Source organism: Pistacia vera, unplaced genomic scaffold, assembly GCF_008641045.1.
Source record: "Pistacia vera cultivar Batoury unplaced genomic scaffold, PisVer_v2 Contig104, whole genome shotgun sequence".
In the NCBI taxonomy this organism is placed as follows: domain Eukaryota; kingdom Viridiplantae; phylum Streptophyta; class Magnoliopsida; order Sapindales; family Anacardiaceae; genus Pistacia; species Pistacia vera.
In genome coordinates this window covers 2,200,460-2,218,256 of record NW_022195071.1, presented here as the reverse complement: position 1 = coordinate 2,218,256, position 17,797 = coordinate 2,200,460, and the positions used below count along the sequence as shown (strand labels likewise).

At 35.3% G+C, this 17,797-nt stretch overlaps 5 protein-coding genes across 5 annotated transcripts; 3 read left to right on the top strand and 2 right to left on the bottom strand.

Annotated features, from left to right (window-relative positions):
• Nucleotides 1-869: 869 nt before the first annotated feature.
• Nucleotides 870-5,428, top strand: LOC116125533 (26S proteasome non-ATPase regulatory subunit 13 homolog A). Its single transcript, XM_031411241.1, has 6 exons — nt 870-1,136; nt 2,786-3,232; nt 3,441-3,521; nt 4,601-4,797; nt 4,886-4,985; nt 5,108-5,428. The coding sequence occupies exons 1-6, from the start codon at nt 987-989 to the stop codon at nt 5,291-5,293; spliced, it is 1,161 nt and encodes a 386-aa protein (XP_031267101.1). The 5' UTR covers nt 870-986; the 3' UTR covers nt 5,294-5,428.
• A 2,011-nt stretch (nt 5,429-7,439) lies between these two features.
• LOC116125544 (26S proteasome non-ATPase regulatory subunit 13 homolog B-like) lies at nt 7,440-8,515 on the top strand. The gene is made up of 3 exons (XM_031411250.1): nt 7,440-7,654; nt 7,743-7,842; nt 7,969-8,515. Exons 1-3 carry the CDS (start codon nt 7,638-7,640, stop codon nt 8,152-8,154), a joined length of 303 nt encoding a protein of 100 aa, XP_031267110.1. The 5' UTR covers nt 7,440-7,637; the 3' UTR covers nt 8,155-8,515.
• Nucleotides 8,516-9,074: 559 nt separating this feature from the next.
• On the bottom strand, nt 9,075-9,857 carry LOC116125291 (NAC domain-containing protein 30-like). The gene has a single exon (XM_031411039.1). It carries the CDS (start codon nt 9,855-9,857, stop codon nt 9,075-9,077), a length of 783 nt encoding a protein of 260 aa, XP_031266899.1.
• A 1,420-nt stretch (nt 9,858-11,277) lies between these two features.
• Nucleotides 11,278-12,060, top strand: LOC116125282 (NAC domain containing protein 50-like). Its single transcript, XM_031411029.1, has one exon. The coding sequence runs from the start codon at nt 11,278-11,280 to the stop codon at nt 12,058-12,060; it is 783 nt and encodes a 260-aa protein (XP_031266889.1).
• Nucleotides 12,061-12,738: 678 nt separating this feature from the next.
• Nucleotides 12,739-16,912, bottom strand: LOC116125772 (protein IWS1 homolog 1). Its single transcript, XM_031411490.1, has 11 exons — nt 16,749-16,912; nt 16,146-16,626; nt 15,425-15,544; nt 15,056-15,276; nt 14,835-14,964; nt 14,670-14,732; nt 14,494-14,571; nt 14,143-14,234; nt 13,975-14,040; nt 13,674-13,860; nt 12,739-13,239 (listed from the first exon to the last, which is right to left on the bottom strand). The coding sequence occupies exons 1-11, from the start codon at nt 16,766-16,768 to the stop codon at nt 13,141-13,143; spliced, it is 1,557 nt and encodes a 518-aa protein (XP_031267350.1). The 5' UTR covers nt 16,769-16,912; the 3' UTR covers nt 12,739-13,140.
• Between the last annotated feature and the right edge of the window lie 885 nt (nt 16,913-17,797).

Here is a 17,797-nt window from a genome sequence, read left to right as displayed (position 1 = left end):
TTTGGAAGTCACAGGGGAATGGATTTTTACTACTCTTGTTTCATCTTTCATGGGCTCAATAGGATGATCCACTTTATTATTTTATTTTGTTTTGTTTTGTTAGTGGGTTTGGTTGCTTTTCGTTATGATTCTAATTTATGAAAAAGGTTTACAGTATGTTATCAATTATTATAAAAAAATATTACTAGATATACACATACATACGTTAATATCATTATTTTTTTTTAAATTAACTTAAAAAAAAAAACTCTTTTAAAGATATTAAACACCCATTTACAAAATTATATAAAAAATAATCTCTTAAAAATATAAAAAACCCTATTAAAAATATCAAACACCACTTTACAAAATTATCAAAAAAACCTCTTATAAAAGATATTTAATACTTTCTGGATTAAACAAACAAATATAATGCTACGCAAGGAAAAAATAAAATGCAACCACCACTGGATGACCTATCGGTCAACTAGAAATCTTGGGTGTATTAGTCAAGAGGTCATAAGTTCGATCTATCTGTGCTGTTAATAGGAGTAGCCATTAAAGAGGATTTATTCGGTTGTTAATTTTAGGAGCCTCGGATGATTATTTGAAGTGCACGTAAGCTGATTCGGACACCCCTAATCACCAAAAAAATATATATATATATATTAATAATAAAAAATGAACTCTTTTTATGTCACTTATCTTAAACTAGGGAAGCTGCTAAGAAAAATTTTGGGATTTCTTTAATAAAAAAGGCTCTAAGGTAGGCTCAAATAACCCACTGAATTTCAATAAGGCCCGGCCCGTCTAGCAAGCCCATCTAAATATCATATTGGGCTCGGTTTCCGACGTTCAGTTGATAGAAAAAACCACTTGATATTCTTTTCTTTGGGTTCAAGAAAAGACACATAAAAAGCGCAGAGAAATCGAAATCGAAAGAGAAAGAAAAAGATATTGAAACACCACTGTTTTGTTCGGCGCTCGGGCTGTGAAATCTTTGAACCATGGCTGCTCTACAGTACCTAGAATCCTTGCGCGACGCCCACCCAGAGCTCAGCGAGTGGTACAATGCTTTGGCAGATCTGTACCAGAAGAAGCTCTGGCATCAGCTCACCCTCAAGCTCGAACAGTTCGTCGCTCTCGCCGTCTTTCAGGTTTACTTCTTCTTCTCTTCCTGTTCTCCTTCTTGCTTTCTAGATCTCCACGGTGTCGTTTCGTTTAATGTTATGTCGAAATTCAACTAGGGTTTTGCTTTGATTTTAAATTTGGGGAAAATTCGGACCAGTGATGTTTGATTTTTATTCTTGGTTATATATTAGGCTTTGTGGCATCCGTTTCTCTTTACCTGCAGAATCTTGTTATGGTTGACTTCGGCTAGAATTATTAGGTGGAATAGAAAATTCGGGAAAATTAGTTGTCTTGTAATCTTGTTTTCGTTTGTTACTATTGTTTTGATGAGTGGGCTTTGTGTTCTATGAAGAGGAACTCAATGTACACCCATTTCATGTATGACAGCTTTGGTAGTTAAGTAGTACTGTCAGCCAAGTTTTGAGACTTTAAGTTGCATGTAGACAGACCATTTCGGTTTTTCTTAGTCAGGCTATTTTATTTAAATGCCTTGGTATATATAGATATGATGCAGATTTTATAATATATTTTTTTAATGCCTTTATCATATGCTTTGTAATGGAACTTTTGATTTCTCAAATAACAATGTATTAATTTAGGGAGCTTTGTGTGCTTGTCGAATTCTTGCAATTATGGGATGATAAATTTATTTCTAGTTTCAAGAAAGGAAACTAATAATATACTAGGAGATCTATTTCATGAATATCATCCAAGTGATATCTAGTATTGAACTTTGGGAAAGTATCTCTTGTAGAAACAAGAACGACATGAGACAGCCTTCAATCTCAATTGTGTGGGCTTTCAACAGTTTTGAGACTCATATCCTTAATTTATATCCTAGGACTTGTGGATGGGAATTATAACTGTTTTATTGGTCTATGTATATTTATTTATTTTTTGATGCTTAGAAATTCATCAACCTTTCTATTTGTTCATTGAGTTCTAAATCAATGGCTACTTCCACATCCTAAAACCCAGGTTGACAGGAAAGTAGGATACAACATCTCATGTTGGTGGCCCCAAGTGGATTTGAACCCTTGACCTCTTAGTTGAAACCAAGGGAATTTATCTCTTAGTCCATATGCAGTGACTAAAGTGGTAAAATATTAATATGATGTACAAGTGCTGTATTACATAGTTCCGAGGTTTTGAGTAAAAACTTTTAGATTTATGAAATTCGCTTTGGTATCTTATCTTTCTACATTGTGAACCAATTCTTTTCTGGTTGTTGTCAAATCTGATCTAATATCGGTTTCCTAGTTTATGTACTGCGTGAATTCTTGGGCCATGAGATTTATGTTCCCGGTCCACATCACCCGAGTATGAAGGATAGTTAAATTTGGTGCCTACTCTCTACTAAAATTAATATATATGTGGTTCAATTATCAATTATGTGCTTTCATATCGTCTATGTGCCGTGATTTGTTGCAGCACATTGTTATCTTCATTGGCATGTCCGTCTGGTATTCTGGGTGTATGGTATGATATTTTTGTTATCCATTATCTTGGCATTTTGTCATCTCTCTTTTTTGTATTGTTGATCTTTTTTGCTTACAACCACAAATGTATCTGGTTGCTAGACTGAGAAGAGATTAGATCGATGCATTGTTGCATTTCTTTTATCCTTTATTGGTAACTGACTGCTACTGTGATCTATTTTGATATTTAATTTTAGGCTGGTGATGCTCTGATACAGTTGTATCATAACTTCATCACCGATTTTGAGACGAAGATCAATCTCCTCAAGCTTGCACATTTTGCTGTTATAGTTTCTCGGCAGTATTCTGAAAAAGAAGCCGCCATTAATTATCTTGAGGGTGTGATTGAAAAACTTCGGGCAACTGGTGAGCCGCGTATAGAGGAGCCAATCCTTTACATTAAAATGCAAATAGCCATGTGCAAACTTGAGCAAGGAGATCAAAAGGAATGCAAGAAAATTCTAGAAGATGGAAAGAGTACACTTGACAGCATGACTGACATTGATCCATCTGTATATGCTAGCTATTATTGGCTTTCATCACAATACCACAAAGTTCTTCAGGAATTTGCTGAATTTTACAAGTGTGCTCTGCTTTATCTGGCATACACTTCAGTGGAATCTCTCTCAGAATCATTCAAGCTGGTATTGTTTGTTCTGATATGAACGTTAATCTTTTATATCTTGATTATTATATTTTGAATGATCACAATGCTACAAAAACCTTGCATATTCCTGAACTTAAGCTCAGAAATAAAGATAAAAAGGAAAGTTGCTTTTTGCTTCTTGTTGCACTTTTCATTTTTCTCCATCGTTGATGTTTACATTTTATGGTTTTTTTAATGTATTTTAGGATTTGGCGTTTGATCTCTCCCTTGCTGCACTGCTTGGAGATAACATTTACAATTTTGGGGAACTGCTCGCTCATCCTATTGTAAGTATATTTTCTTGAGGATTTTGTTTTCCTGCAATTCTTATCTTCAGTTGTATGTGCTTTATCGGAAGAGTCATTCTTGGCTGCATCCTTTTCATCAAAGTGAATACGTATGATATAAATTATTTCATTGCTTGTTATTTGTGCAATTTCATGTAGGCATTTTTTTTTTTAATTATTAACATTTTATGATGTAATTTTTGTTGGCAAAGTGAAGAGCAACTTAAGCTCAATTTTAGGTTTTGGTCACATTGTCATAAACCCTGCTTCCCTTTGGGCTGGGTTTCTTTATACTTGATTTCATTAGATTAAGGTGGATGAGGAATTGGTTTGTTCTTGATTGTTTACCCTTCATCTCTGGTCAACTTTAGAATATCTTTTCAAGAACAAGATGTGTAAGGTGCTGTTTTTAGCCCATGGATGAAATTTTAGAAAGAGAATGCAGATGGAAGTAGCAAGAAGATAAACTGGGTATTGGTTAATCTCATCTTTTTAAGAACCTGCATGTTGACTCAATTTATAAGACATAATTAGTTTTAGTGTTGGTCCTGTTGGATGCTTCTTGTTAGTGAAAGCTTTTAGACTAAAATTGGAAAACCTAATTCACTTCAATTTATGAGATAATAGGTTAGAACTTTTGTAAATCAGCACAGTACTAACTCTTTGTGAATTCTCTGTGGTTTTGCTACCTCTTGCTTAGCCTACTCTGTTTTTAGTCACGGTCATAAGCTTAACTGATCATTCAAGTCTATATTATGTGAAAATGAAACTAACATCTTGTTGTACTATTCTGGAACAGCTTAACCCTTTACTCAATTGGTTGATTTCTTAGTCTGGATTGTGTCATTATGCTTAAATGTCCCTTGTGTTCTTGAGCATTCTATTATTTTGCTTGAGATTTCACAGTGACTATTCTTTGTTAGGAGTGGCAAGAAGTCATGCACTAGAAGTGTAGAATTTCTTATCACAGAAATCCTTTGCATTTCTGATTATGTGGTGGTATTTGAGTTGCTTTGTGCCCTACAATTTTATATTTTCATTGTCCTTGTGATGATTCCATCTTGTAATCTTTTTTACAGATAAATAGTCTTATAGGAACAAAGGTCGAGTGGCTGTATTATATTCTCCAGGCATTTAACTCCGGTGACCTAGTTCGATATCAGGAATTATGCCGTGTACACAATGCTGCCCTCAGGTCTCAACCTGCACTAGTTGAGAATGAGAAGAAGTTAGTGGAAAAGATTAACATTCTCTGCCTGATGGAAATTATCTTTAGGTATTATAATTTTAGTGGTAGTCTTCTTATTATTTTTACATATTTGTATAATTTTTTGCCAATTGATGCGAGATGTGCATCCTTGTAGCCGGCCTTCTGAGGACCGAACTATTCCATTAAGCATCATTGCAGAGCGCACAAAACTTTCAATTGAGGATGTTGAGCATCTTCTGATGAAGTCTCTCTCGGTAAGTCACTTTTATATTTTAAGTTCATATTTACATATTTATTCCTTCACGCGGTATCTGCACAAACTTTGCTTGGACACCTACTTTGGCATAACGTTGTGATGTTTGATGTTTTAATTCAGGTTCATCTCATCGAGGGTATAATCGATCAAGTTGAGGGAACAGTTCATGTATCCTGGGTACAGCCAAGAGTTTTGGGTATTCCGCAGATCAAATCCTTACGTGATCGGCTGGACAATTGGTTGGAGAAAGTACATACCGCTTTGTTGTCCATCGAAGCGGAAACACCCGATCTTGTGGCATCATAAATTTTGTTCTTTTTGTTTTCCCTCATTATCTTTCTGCTCATTGTGTAACAATGTCTTCGAGAAAACAAAAGGAAACAAAATGAAAAATGGCAATGGAGGCAAAGAGGAGAAAGAGACGAGTTTTAGTGACCGAGGCAGTTGGAACAAACTAGAACTGTATGCATGGTTTAAATGTTGGCTGAGCATTTTTCTGAAAAGTGCAGTTGTCATTTGCTATATGGTTAGCAGCAGCAGTATCTCTTGAGACATTGAAAATTGAGAATGGCCTTCTAGTCTACTCTTTTGAAATGGGATATTAAATTTATGTATTGAGAATTTCCTTAGATACCATCATTAATGTTATTAGTTTCATCTTTGCTTTGATATTATTTCATTGTTCAATCAATTTGGTAACTTCTTCTTTGAATTTATGGCGCATAAATCATATTGTTTGAAACTTAAATATCAACCGGAATTTTATCAACAGCTTAGGCATCTAAATTCTAAAGCACAAAGTGGCAATGGAAATTGGTATAAACAAACGGCTGTATTTTGATATCTCCCAATCAAAACATGAGAAATTTTATTTCTGTTACAACACAAAAATTAATTTAAATACAATGAAATCAACCTTATATTAAGGTGTCTAGATGAGAGCATATATATATATAAAAGAAATATTTCAAATTAATTTAAACATAATTAATTAATTATATTATTAGATACTATAAAAAAAATTACAAGACATTTAACCATACGAGATTGGCGGGAAATTGTGGTTCATCAAAAACTCTTACATCGACATGAAAAACAAAAACAACAAATTAAGCTTATATATATAAACTACAATTTGGTTCGACCGTTCAGTAAGCAGGTAGACATTGAAGTTGTCATTGCCACTTCTTCAGCTTGAGTGATATTTGTCTGAGGGTTGTTGTTTATCAGGAATCCACCATGAGCGATTGACTGAATCCACTGTTATATTGCACTGCATCTGCATTGTTATCGCTTGCTTTGTCAACACCATCGTTCGTCCTGATTCCACCATCAGTTATTAGCTGGAGATACTCATTCATCAAGAGTCTAGCATCACGTTGCATTGCCTCTTCAGTGCCGTTCATCAAGAGTCTACCATCACGTTGCATTGCCTTTTCATTGTCGTTCATCAAGAATGCTTCCATATTTTGCAAGGCCTCTTCAACTTGATTGTTATTATTAGTGTTTGCTATCTTTCATTGCTTGTTATTTGTGCAATTTCATGTAGGCATTTTTTGTTTAATTATTAACATTTTATGATGTAATTTTTATTGGCAAAGTGAAGAGCAACTTAAGCTCAATTTTAGGTTTTGGTCACATTGTCATAAACCCTGCTTCCCTTTGGGCTGGGTTTCTTTATACTTGATTTCGTTAGATTAAGGTGGATGAGGAATTTGTTTGTTCTTGATTGCTTACCCTTCATCTCTGGTCAACTTTAGAGTATCTTTTCAAGAACAAGATGTGTAAGGAGCTGTTTTTAGCCCATGGATGAAATTTTAGAAAGAGAACGCAGATGGAAGTAGCAAGAAGATAAACTGGGTATTGGTTAATCTCATCTTTTTAAGAACCTGCATGTTGACTCAATTTATAAGACATGATTAGTTTTAGTGTTGGTCCTGTTGGAAGCTTCTTGTTAGTGAAAGCTTTTAGACTAAAATTGGAAAACCTAATTCAATTCAATTTATGAGATAACAGGTTAGAACTTTTGTAAATCAGCACAGTACTAACTCTTTGTGAATTCTCTGTGGTTTTGCTACCTCTTGCTTAGCCTACTCTGTTGTTAGTCACGGTCATAAGCTTAACTGATTATTCAAGTCTATATTATGTGAAAATGAAACTAACATCTTGTTGTACTATTCTGGAATAGCTTAACTCTTTAATCAATTGGTTGATTTCTTAGTCCGGATTGTGTCATTATGCTTAAATGTCCTTTGTGTTCTTGAGCATTCTATTATTTTGCTTGAGATATTTCACAGTGACTATTCTTTGTTAGGAGTGGCAAGAAGTCATGCACTAAAAGTTTAGGATTTCTTATCGCAGAAATCCTTTGCATTTCGGATTATGTGGTGGTATTTGAGTTGGTTTGTGCCCTGCAATTTTATATTTTCATTGTGCTTGTGATGATTCCATCTTGTAATCTTTTTTACAGATAAATAGTCTTATAGGAACAAAGGTCGAGTGGCTGTATTATATTCTCCAGGCATTTAACTCCGGTGACCTAGTTCGATATCAGGAATTATGTCGTGTACACAATGCTGCCCTCAGGTCTCAACCTGCACTAGTTGAGAATGAGAAGAAGTTAGTGGAAAAGATTAACATTCTCTGCCTGATGGAAATTATCTTTAGGTATTATAATTTTAGTGGTAGTCTTCTTATTATTTTTACATATTTGTATAATTTTTTGCCAATTGATGCGAGATGTGCATCCTTGTAGCCGGCCTTCTGAGGACCGAACTATTCCATTAAGCATCATTGCAGAGCGCACAAAACTTTCAATTGAGGATGTTGAGCATCTTCTGATGAAGTCTCTCTCGGTAAGTCACTTTTTTTTTTTTTTAAAGTTCATACTTACATATTTATTCCTTCACGGGGTATCTGCACAAACTTTGCTTGGACACCTACTTTGGCATAACGTTGTGATGTTTGATGTTTTAATTCAGGTTCATCTCATCGAGGGTATAATCGATCAAGTTGAGGGAACAGTTCATGTATCCTGGGTACAGCCAAGAGTTTTGGGTATTCCGCAGATCAAATCCTTACGTGATCGGCTGGACAATTGGTTGGAGAAAGTACATACCGCTTTGTTGTCCATCGAAGCGGAAACACCCGATCTTGTGGCATCATAAATTTTGTTCTTTTTGTTTTCCCTCATTATCTTTCTGCTCATTGTGTAACAATGTCTTCGAGAAAACAAAAGGAAACAAAATGAAAAATGGCAATGGAGGCAAAGAGGAGAAAGAGACAAGTTTTAGTGACCGAGGCAGTTGGGACAAACTAGAACTGTATGCATGGTTTAAATATTGGCTGAGCATTTTTCTGAAAAGTGCAGTTGTCATTTGCTATATGGTTAGCAGCAGCAGTATCTCTTGAGACATTGAAAATTGAGAATGGCCTTCTAGTCTACTCTTTTGAAATGGGATATTAAATTTATGTATTGAGAATTTCCTTAGATACCATCATTAATGTTATTAGTTTCATCTTTGCTTTGATATTATTTCATTGTTCAATCAATTTGGTAACTTCTTCTTTGAATTTATGGCGCATAAATCATATTGTTTGAAACTTAAATATCAACCGGAATTTTATCAACAGCTTAGGCATCTAAATTCTAAAGCACAAAGTGGCAATGGAAATTGGTATAAACAAACGGCTGTATTTTGATATCTCCCAATCAAAACATGAGAAATTTTATTTCTGTTACAACACAAAAATTAATTTAAATACAATGAAATCAACCTTATATTAAGGTGTCTAGATGAGAGCATATATATATATAAAAGAAATATTTCAAATTAATTTAAACATAATTAATTAATTATATTATTAGATACTATAAAAAAAATTACAAGACATTTAACCATACGAGATTGGCGGGAAATTGTGGTTCATCAAAAACTCTTACATCGACATGAAAAACAAAAACAACAAATTAAGCTTATATATATAAACTACAATTTGGTTCGACCGTTCAGTAAGCAGGTAGACATTGAAGTTGTCATTGCCACTTCTTCAGCTTGAGTGATATTTGTCTGAGGGTTGTTGTTTATCAGGAATCCACCATGAGCGATTGACTGAATCCACTGTTATATTGCACTGCATCTGCATTGTTATCGCTTGCTTTGTCAACACCATCGTTCGTCCTGATTCCACCATCAGTTATTAGCTGGAGATACTCATTCATCAAGAGTCTAGCATCACGTTGCATTGCCTCTTCAGTGCCGTTCATCAAGAGTCTACCATCACGTTGCATTGCCTTTTCATTGTCGTTCATCAAGAATGCTTCCATATTTTGCAAGGCCTCTTCAACTTGATTGTTATTATTAGTGTTTGCTATCAGAACACCATCTTCTTGTTCTTGCCAACAAGTTTGTGAAACTGATCCATCATCTTTTAGTGCCTCCTTTTTAATCTTACAAAGTACAACATCGCAACCCCCGTATTCACCCACTAGAGAAAACTCATGCATGATCCACTTATTGCATTTCTTAACCTCGTTTTTCATATCGAAAGTAAAAGTTTTCTTTTCACCGATAACTTGAAAGTTGTTATCTCTATCCAGGATTTTAAACGCTGAACTTTGACCATGCCAAGTCCCTCCACCCGCTCTTCTAAAAACCCTTTTCCCTCTCTTCTTCAACCTAGTAAAACAATACCATACCTTTTGATTTGAAGGTTCGTCAAAAATCTCCCCAGGTGTTTTTACATCGTAGAGATCACACTCTATAATGGGATTCCATGGCATGGGGTTTCCTGTAACTCTTGCAAGTAGATAGTATTTTACCAGTTCATCTTCAAAAGGCTTGAAACGATACCCCACTGGCAGCTCCATTCTAGCTATTTCGTTTCTTTCAAGAAAAAAGATTTTTATTTCTAAACTGATGCGCCCAAGATTAAAACCCTAACTTAGGAGAAAGATTAAGAGTTTTCAATTTGGTTGTAGGAGTGTTAGGTATTCTCTATTTATAATTAAGGAATGATCAACTGTCATGGCTTAACGAAATTACCTAGATTACTTAATTAGGTTTAGAGAGTTTTGTTAGAATTCAAAATCCTACGTGCATGAAATTATCGGTTGCATGGTTGAAGTAAAAGATTCCTTTATCCTTTGGAGAGTCCTTCCATCGTTGAAAGACATTACTAAAGCTTCATAATTAAGTCTATAATTTTTTTAATCTCAAATTTGGAAAGCGATTATCGTGGCTTGAGCACCGTTAATTTTTCTTGTGGAATGTGACAATCGCAATAGATTAACTATTCAATCACTTAATCCTAAAGTAGGATAAATTTAATGTGCAATGCCCCAAGGCTATCCCGTATAATATCTAATGAGAATAGTAGGATAATTTTTTGATACATTATAACATAATCTGATAATTATGCAGCCGAAGTTTAATAGATTTACATAATCCTAAAGTAGACCCTGATCCAAGATTAAGGACTGGATTATAGACTAATTAAAACTCATATTTCAATTGTAAAAGATCATAATAATTAGTCAATATTTCGAGCTCAACTCTTGAAGGTTGAAATGAAAGCCAACTCTGTTGGAGGGATATATAATCACAGTCATACAGAGGTTTTTAATTAAAGAAACTTAAAAGTTTTTCTATATTATTTTGACATCTAGAAGCTGTTGTTTAGTTGTATAGGACTAATAAAAGATTATAATTAGAAAAAACCTTCCAGTAATTCCTATAACAATATTAACACAAGCTAATAACAATAGTAGAATAAATTTATGAAACATTATTAAATAATCTGATTTAACATAAATATATTTTAGATGACACATGCAGCCAATCGAAGCCGACAATAGGTAGATTTACATAATGATCTGTGTTCAAATCCTAAAGCAGATCACCCTTATCCAAGATTAAGGTGGGATTAATAGACTAGTTAAAACTAATTATAAATTTCGGAAACTTAATTATGAAGCTTTAGTAATGTCTTTCAACGATGGAAGGACTCTCCAAAGGATAAAGGAATCTTTTACTTCAACCATGCAACCGATAATTTCATGCACGTAGGATTTTGAATTCTAACAAAACTCTCTAAACCTAATTAATTAATCTAGGTAATTTCGTTAAGCCATGACAGTTGATCATTCCTTAATTATAAATAGAGAATACCTAACACTCCTACAACCAAATTGAAAACTCTTAATCTTTCTACTAAGTTAGGGTTTTAATCTTGGGCGCATCAGTTTAGAAATAAAAATCTTTTTTCTTGAAAGAAACGAAATAGCTAGAATGGAGCTGCCAGTGGGGTATCGTTTCAAGCCTTTTGAAGATGAACTGGTAAAATACTATCTACTTGCAAGAGTTACAGGAAACCCCATGCCATGGAATCCCATTATAGAGTGTGATCTCTACGATGTAAAAACACCTGGGGAGATTTTTGACGAACCTTCAAATCAAAAGGTATGGTATTGTTTTACTAGGTTGAAGAAGAGAGGGAAAAGGGTTTTTAGAAGAGCGGGTGGAGGGACTTGGCATGGTCAAAGTTCAGCGTTTAAAATCCTGGATAGAGATAACAACTTTCAAGTTATCGGTGAAAAGAAAACTTTTACTTTCGATATGAAAAACGAGGTTAAGAAATGCAATAAGTGGATCATGCATGAGTTTTCTCTAGTGGGTGAATACGGGGGTTGCGATGTTGTACTTTGTAAGATTAAAAAGGAGGCACTAAAAGATGATGGATCAGTTTCACAAACTTGTTGGCAAGAACAAGAAGATGGTGGTCCGATAGCAAACACTAATAATAACAATCAAGTTGAAGAGGCCTTGCAAAATATGGAAGCATTCTTGATGAACGGCAATGAAGAGGCAATGCAACGTGATGGTAGACTCTTGATGAACGGCAATGAAGAGGCAATGCAACGTGATTGTAGACTCTTGATGAATGAGTATCTCCGGCTAATAACTGATGGTGGAATCAGGACGAACGATGGTGTTGACAACGCAATCGATAACAATGCAGATGCAGAGCAATATAACAGTGGATTCAGTCAATCGCTCATGATGGATTCCTGATGAACAACGACCCTCAGTCAAATATCACTCAAGCTGAAGAAGTGGCAATGAGAAATTCAATGTCTACCTGCTTACTGAACGATCGAACCAAATTGTAGTTTATATATATAAGCTTAGTTTGTTGTTTTTGTTTTTCATGTCGATGTAAGAGTTTTTGATGAACCACGTACAATTTTCCGCCATTCTCGTATGGTCAAATGTCTTGTAATTTTTTATAGTATCTAATAATATAATTAATTAATTATGTTTAAATTAATTTAGTTTTTCACTTTAATGAATGGTTAATTTGATATATTTCTTGTTTTAAGACTTGAGTCATAAAAATATCCCAAGTTGGAAGATAACATATATGTTTTTCTTCGATTTCAAGACGGCTGATGCCTGATGAAGAGTTTCCTTTGCCATTTTGTGCTTTTGATACCTAAGCTGTTCATAAAATTTCCATTTGAAATTTATGTTTTAAACTTTCAACAAATATTATTTATGAGCCATAAATTCGAAGAAAAATAAACCCCAAGGTGGCAGCAATGTATATATATTCAAACGAGGATTAACTTAATTATTGTACAGGTTTTAAGTTGTACATTAGAAAAGGACTTTATGAGTGTTTTCTTTTTTCTTTTTCAATTAAATTGTCTTAAATAATGTTCCTATTGGGATTGCCACATGCCACAAACAAAATCAATGGTGCTCAAGCCACTTTCCAAATTTGAGATCAATATGGTTCTTTAAAGACAATAATTCTGAATAAATATCAAAGGCTTTTACAATTCAAATCTGAAACAGAACTAAAGATAGTTTCAATTCATAGGATTCAACCATGCTGTGATCACTTCTTTCATCACAAAGGCGCCATTTGGCTGAAAAGGCTTTTATATAGATCAACCCCTACCAATCATGTCCTACAATTGCGCTTTCGAATGATCTTCTGTGAAAAGTTATTTCAAGTAGGCAATCTGCACAGCAGAATATCTTCCTTCTTGCGAGACGCTACTCAAGTAATTTCAGCCCAAAGGCTCATGTTACATGTTATTTGCTTATGATGGACACTATTTTTTCCCAGCCATTGAGTTCAGCAGCTCACAAGTATTTGAGCATGCCGCGACCCTCCACGCTAAGTTTGGTAGCTTGCATCTGCTTCTTTTTGGGTGCCTTCAACTGCTGCAACTTCTTATTCATCTGCCATTCCCAGTTGAAATTTGAAGTTAGAAACTATGCAGACAAGTGAATTTAAACAGAGATATAAAATTGATCCCATCTGATTAATTATACTAATGTCCAGTTCGATTATGTGCTCAGATGAGATCTATCTAGTAATTGCACTAACCAATGACATATCAACCCAAATCTCTAAACAATATCATTTTTTCAGAAGTCAGAAATTCGTTTTCTTAATGCCAATAAAAACTACGCTCAAAAAGAGCAAAGGTCAAACACAGAAAGAATAACAAAGACATCACAAATAAGGGCAGATATTTTATCCACGTTCATTAAATATAAGGGGAAAAATAAGGAGCTAGTAGCCTGTAAGAAAGTTTCTGCGAAATTTAGTGCATTTATTATACCAGACCAAAGTAGCAAAACTTGAATGAAAATTTAACAAATCTACTAACCTTCATTCGACGTTGATCTTGCATAACTTGTTTAGCACGGGCTCTAATTTCTTCTGGATCAATTTTAGATTGGGGACGCACCAAAAAATCCAATGGGGTTGCTTCTGGTCTCGACGCGTGTTGCCTCATGGCTGAGTCTTGCCTTGAAGCCTGTTGCCCAAAAGATGATTGACCAGACTTGCGGTCCCTGAATTGTTTACACAAAATATTAGCAGGTAAAAGCAATTTGGAGTTGGAAGTAATATTTCCCAGAAAATAAAAGGCCAGATGCAAACAGATGAAATCTCTCATCACATCTTACCTAGATATAACCAAATCATCAAAATCACCATCTCTAGATTCCATTGCTGCAGATTTATTTGTAGGCCTACAGAAAAAATTAAAAAAGAATAATAACATTAATAAATCAGAAATAAGGAAAACCTATGTAAGCACGTGATAGCAACCAGATGACAGTAACAAAGAGTACTTTTTAACAGATGGCCTTCGAAAGGGAACCCTGACATCATCGTTATTTTTCATGTCCTCAAATCTTGTGCTCTTATTAAATATGGGCCGACTCTGTATACATTTCAAACCATAAAAATGTCAATATCAATATACAAAAACGAAAAATCTTAAAGACATGGAAACCCACAAAGGAAAAGAAACTATTTTACCACCAAAATACAAGGGCATATAACAGAAAATTAAGACAATACACTCATTTTCTCATCATGCTCAGGAAAATTCGCTTCCAAGATTAAGAGAACCCGCACATAGATACACAAGAGAAGATTGTAAACTTTAGACAGACAATAAAGACCAAGAATGACATTACCCATTTGTCAACCAGATCCTTGGCCAGCTTTCTGTTTGATGTGGTTTCCTCATCAGATTTTGATAAAAACATAATAACCTGCCAAATAAAAGGATTAAATCACCCCAAATTGCCACTCCCAGTGCCAAAAATAAACAGCAAGGCAAGATAATTTGTTTAATGAAATAATCATTAACCTTTCCAAGACCACTTTTCTTCAATTGCTCCCTTCTATCATACTGCTCCAGATCAATTGGAAACTGCATGACAAAAGTGAAATTCAGGCTCTACATAAACATAAAATTTGTTTGGAAGCAATGACGATGAGTAAAGAGACTTAATGAGGATAAACAAGTTTATACATCAGTCAAAATCTTCAGAATAGCTTCACGGATGTTTGTATTTGGTAAACTCCCATCTGGAAGGGGTTCAAGCCAATTCTTTAACAGAGTCAGCACTCCATGGTCTAAAAATTCTTGTTGAAGCTGCTTCCTGCATCAAGAGCAAACACAAGAAAAATATAAGAATTAATTGCTAGTGAAATAAAAGCACACTGAAATTGGAATGCAGGCACGCAGCTTACTTTGAGAGAACCTCAATGAGAAGAGACAACTTCTTGAGTTTATTAATAGCAGGTTTATTCTGTCTATTAAGTTCAGCATCTTCTTCGGCAGTGACCTCAAGCTCGGCCATGACATTCTCAACTAGCAATGCAATTTCTGCAGGACTTTTCTCACTCTTTTTCTTCTTTTTGCCCATCTTGAAGAGTTCATTGATTTCCTCATCCTCATCACCCTCCTCTGCCTGACAAAGTCAGATCATTGTACATAAAACTTAGATATGAACTGTCCAAAGCATTACTAATTAAACAATACATAATCTCATGACATAAACCTCAAGCATTTCAATTAGAGAATAATAAATCTTTCTAGATAGTAGATGAGGCATTTACCTGAGGAGCATCGTGAGCAAACCGCAGTTCATTGTCACTTCCATACCTGTCATTAGGGTCAACACCAGTGTCATCTATGAAGTTATCATCATCCACTGTCCTAACACCCTCCTGATCATCCTATAACATTTAGAGGTAGATACCATTAGAAACTTTATCAGCATATCAAAACCTCTAACTACTAGCAAAAGATACTAATCCATGACTAACATGAGATAAGGAGAAGAAAAAAAGTTGAAACACCAAAAAAAAACTCAAGATATAATTAAAATGAAATTTCACCTACACAAGTTAAACCACAATCAACTAGGCAAATAAAAATCCCAACATGACACAACATCAGAGAATTCATAAAGTTAAAGTAGACCCTAAAAATCAACACTAACTAATCAACATACATAAATTTTGGAGCAACAAAGAGAAAGTCAATTCACTAAATCACTAACACCTTATCAAATAACTAAAGCATAATCAAATCAAACAACACAAAATTAAAAACCCACATTCATTCACATTCACAATTGAAACTCAATGACTCCACTATCAAACCCGATCAGTTTAAGTTGCAAAATTTTGAACTCTACAATCTTTCATACATCACCAACAACAAAGAGAATCCAAAAGCCAAACACTCAAACAACAATCTGAAAAAGAACCAACAACCCAACGAACCATCAAAATATGAACCAAAATCATCATAAAGAAAAAAAAAAAAGTAAACCTCAGAATCGCCCGGCGGTGCGACCGCGTTCCACATCTCATTGAGCATTTTATCACTATCTTTGATATTCCCCTTCTTCCCAGATTTGGACCCACTTGCCTTCCCCAACCTCCTATCCTTCTCCACCTTAACTCTCTTATTACTCTCCTTCCCTTCCTTCCCCCACTTCTTCCTCTTCCTCTCCTCCATCTCCCTTCCAAAATCATCCACAATAAAATTATCCTCATCATCGTCATTCTCATCAACCAAATTAGGCGTACCACTCCGCCCAATTGATCCACCCTTCTTCACCAACCTCTTCCTAGGTTTCGATTTCTCGTTACTGTAAACCGGAGTCTGCGACCGGTCCCTCTTGGGAAAGTCCCCGATGTCATCTTCCAAATCATCAAGGATGTCGTTTTGATGAGGCTCGGGAGATGGCTCCCGGTCTGATTGCATGTCGTCGTAGTCCATCAACGGCTCTCCATCCTCGTCGCGATAACTACGCGTCCAATTCAATTCGATCAATTCATATATCAAGGAAACCCTAGCTCTCAATACGAACAAAAAGCAAGAAAAATAAGAAGAAACAAAAAAAAGCGAAGAGAAATTGAGAAAACTTACGGATCGTCGTCGTAACCCATTGCGGTGATGAATTGCGAGAGAAGATGGTAGTATCAATCAATCGATATTTGTAGATTTAAGAGAGCGGTAAGCTTTGGCGGTCTTGAATTGCGTTTGTTTGTTTGTGTAATGGGAATCGGGGAGACGAAGGGGATTGAGCCTGGATCCTGGACGGGAAGGACCACCCTATCTTCCTGCTATTTCACATATTTATTTAAAGAAGTTGATAATGTTGAATATTATTTGTATTTATCTTATCCTTTAAACTTAGGCGAACGATTGCCCATACCCAAGGTTTGTCATAACGACATTAGTACCTAAAAAGTTTAAAAATAATAAACAGATACCTTTCATCATGTATTATTAGTGATTTCTGTTTGTTAATAGTAAAAAGACTAAAATACCCTTAAAAGTTTGATATTTTAGTTTTTTATAAATTTAAAAAATTCTAAAAAACCCCCTAGATTTGCTAATTTAACTAAACACCCCCATATATAAAAAGTTTGTTAAATAACAAAAACACCCCCACCACCAGCAGTGCCAGATTCCAGCTACCACCGCCAAAAACTGGCTGGGAAATTGCGTTACGACACAGACCCGTCGGATCTGTGTCGTAACGTGTCTATCTGGCCTTTTCTGGCCAGATCCGTGGCTGATCTGGCCGGAAAAGGTCAGATCTACGACAAGATCTGGCCGTCGTGGCCGCAAAACTCCATCTGCGGCGTCGACGGCCAGATCTGGCCGTAGATCTGGCCTTTTTCGGCCATATCAGCCACGGATCTAGCTGGAAAAGGCCAAATCAACGCGTTACGACACAGATCCGACGGGTCTGTGTCGTAACACAATTTTCGGCCAAATTCCGGCAGTGGTGGCCGGAATCTGGCACTACAGGTGGTGGGGGTGTTTTTGTCATTTAACAAACTTTTTATATATGGGGGTGTTTAGTTAAATTAGCAAACCTATGGGGTTTTTTAGAAATTTTTAAATTTATAAAAAACTAAAATATCGAACTTTCAATGGCATTTTAGTCTTTTCACTGTTAACAAATA

Excerpts from the sequence above, each read along its gene's own strand:
- LOC116125772 (XM_031411490.1), bottom strand. The coding sequence starts at position 16,768 with ATGGGTTACGACGACGATCC. Across the intron at positions 15,277-15,424 it reads TTGCTCACGATGCTCCTCAG|GCAGAGGAGGGTGATGAGGA; the intron begins GTAAATGCCTCA and ends TGACTTTGTCAG. Across the intron at positions 14,235-14,493 it reads AGGATCTGGTTGACAAATGG|AGTCGGCCCATATTTAATAA; the intron begins GTAATGTCATTC and ends AAATGTATACAG.
- LOC116125282 (XM_031411029.1), top strand. The coding sequence starts at position 11,278 with ATGGAGCTGCCAGTGGGGTATCGTTTCAAGCCTTTTGAAGATGAACTG.
- LOC116125291 (XM_031411039.1), bottom strand. The coding sequence starts at position 9,857 with ATGGAGCTGCCAGTGGGGTATCGTTTCAAGCCTTTTGAAGATGAACTG.
- LOC116125544 (XM_031411250.1), top strand. Across the intron at positions 7,843-7,968 it reads TTCTGATGAAGTCTCTCTCG|GTTCATCTCATCGAGGGTAT; the intron begins GTAAGTCACTTT and ends GTTTTAATTCAG.
- LOC116125533 (XM_031411241.1), top strand. The coding sequence starts at position 987 with ATGGCTGCTCTACAGTACCTAGAATCCTTGCGCGACGCCCACCCAGAG. Across the intron at positions 1,137-2,785 it reads TCGCTCTCGCCGTCTTTCAG|GCTGGTGATGCTCTGATACA; the intron begins GTTTACTTCTTC and ends ATTTAATTTTAG. Across the intron at positions 3,233-3,440 it reads TCTCAGAATCATTCAAGCTG|GATTTGGCGTTTGATCTCTC; the intron begins GTATTGTTTGTT and ends AATGTATTTTAG.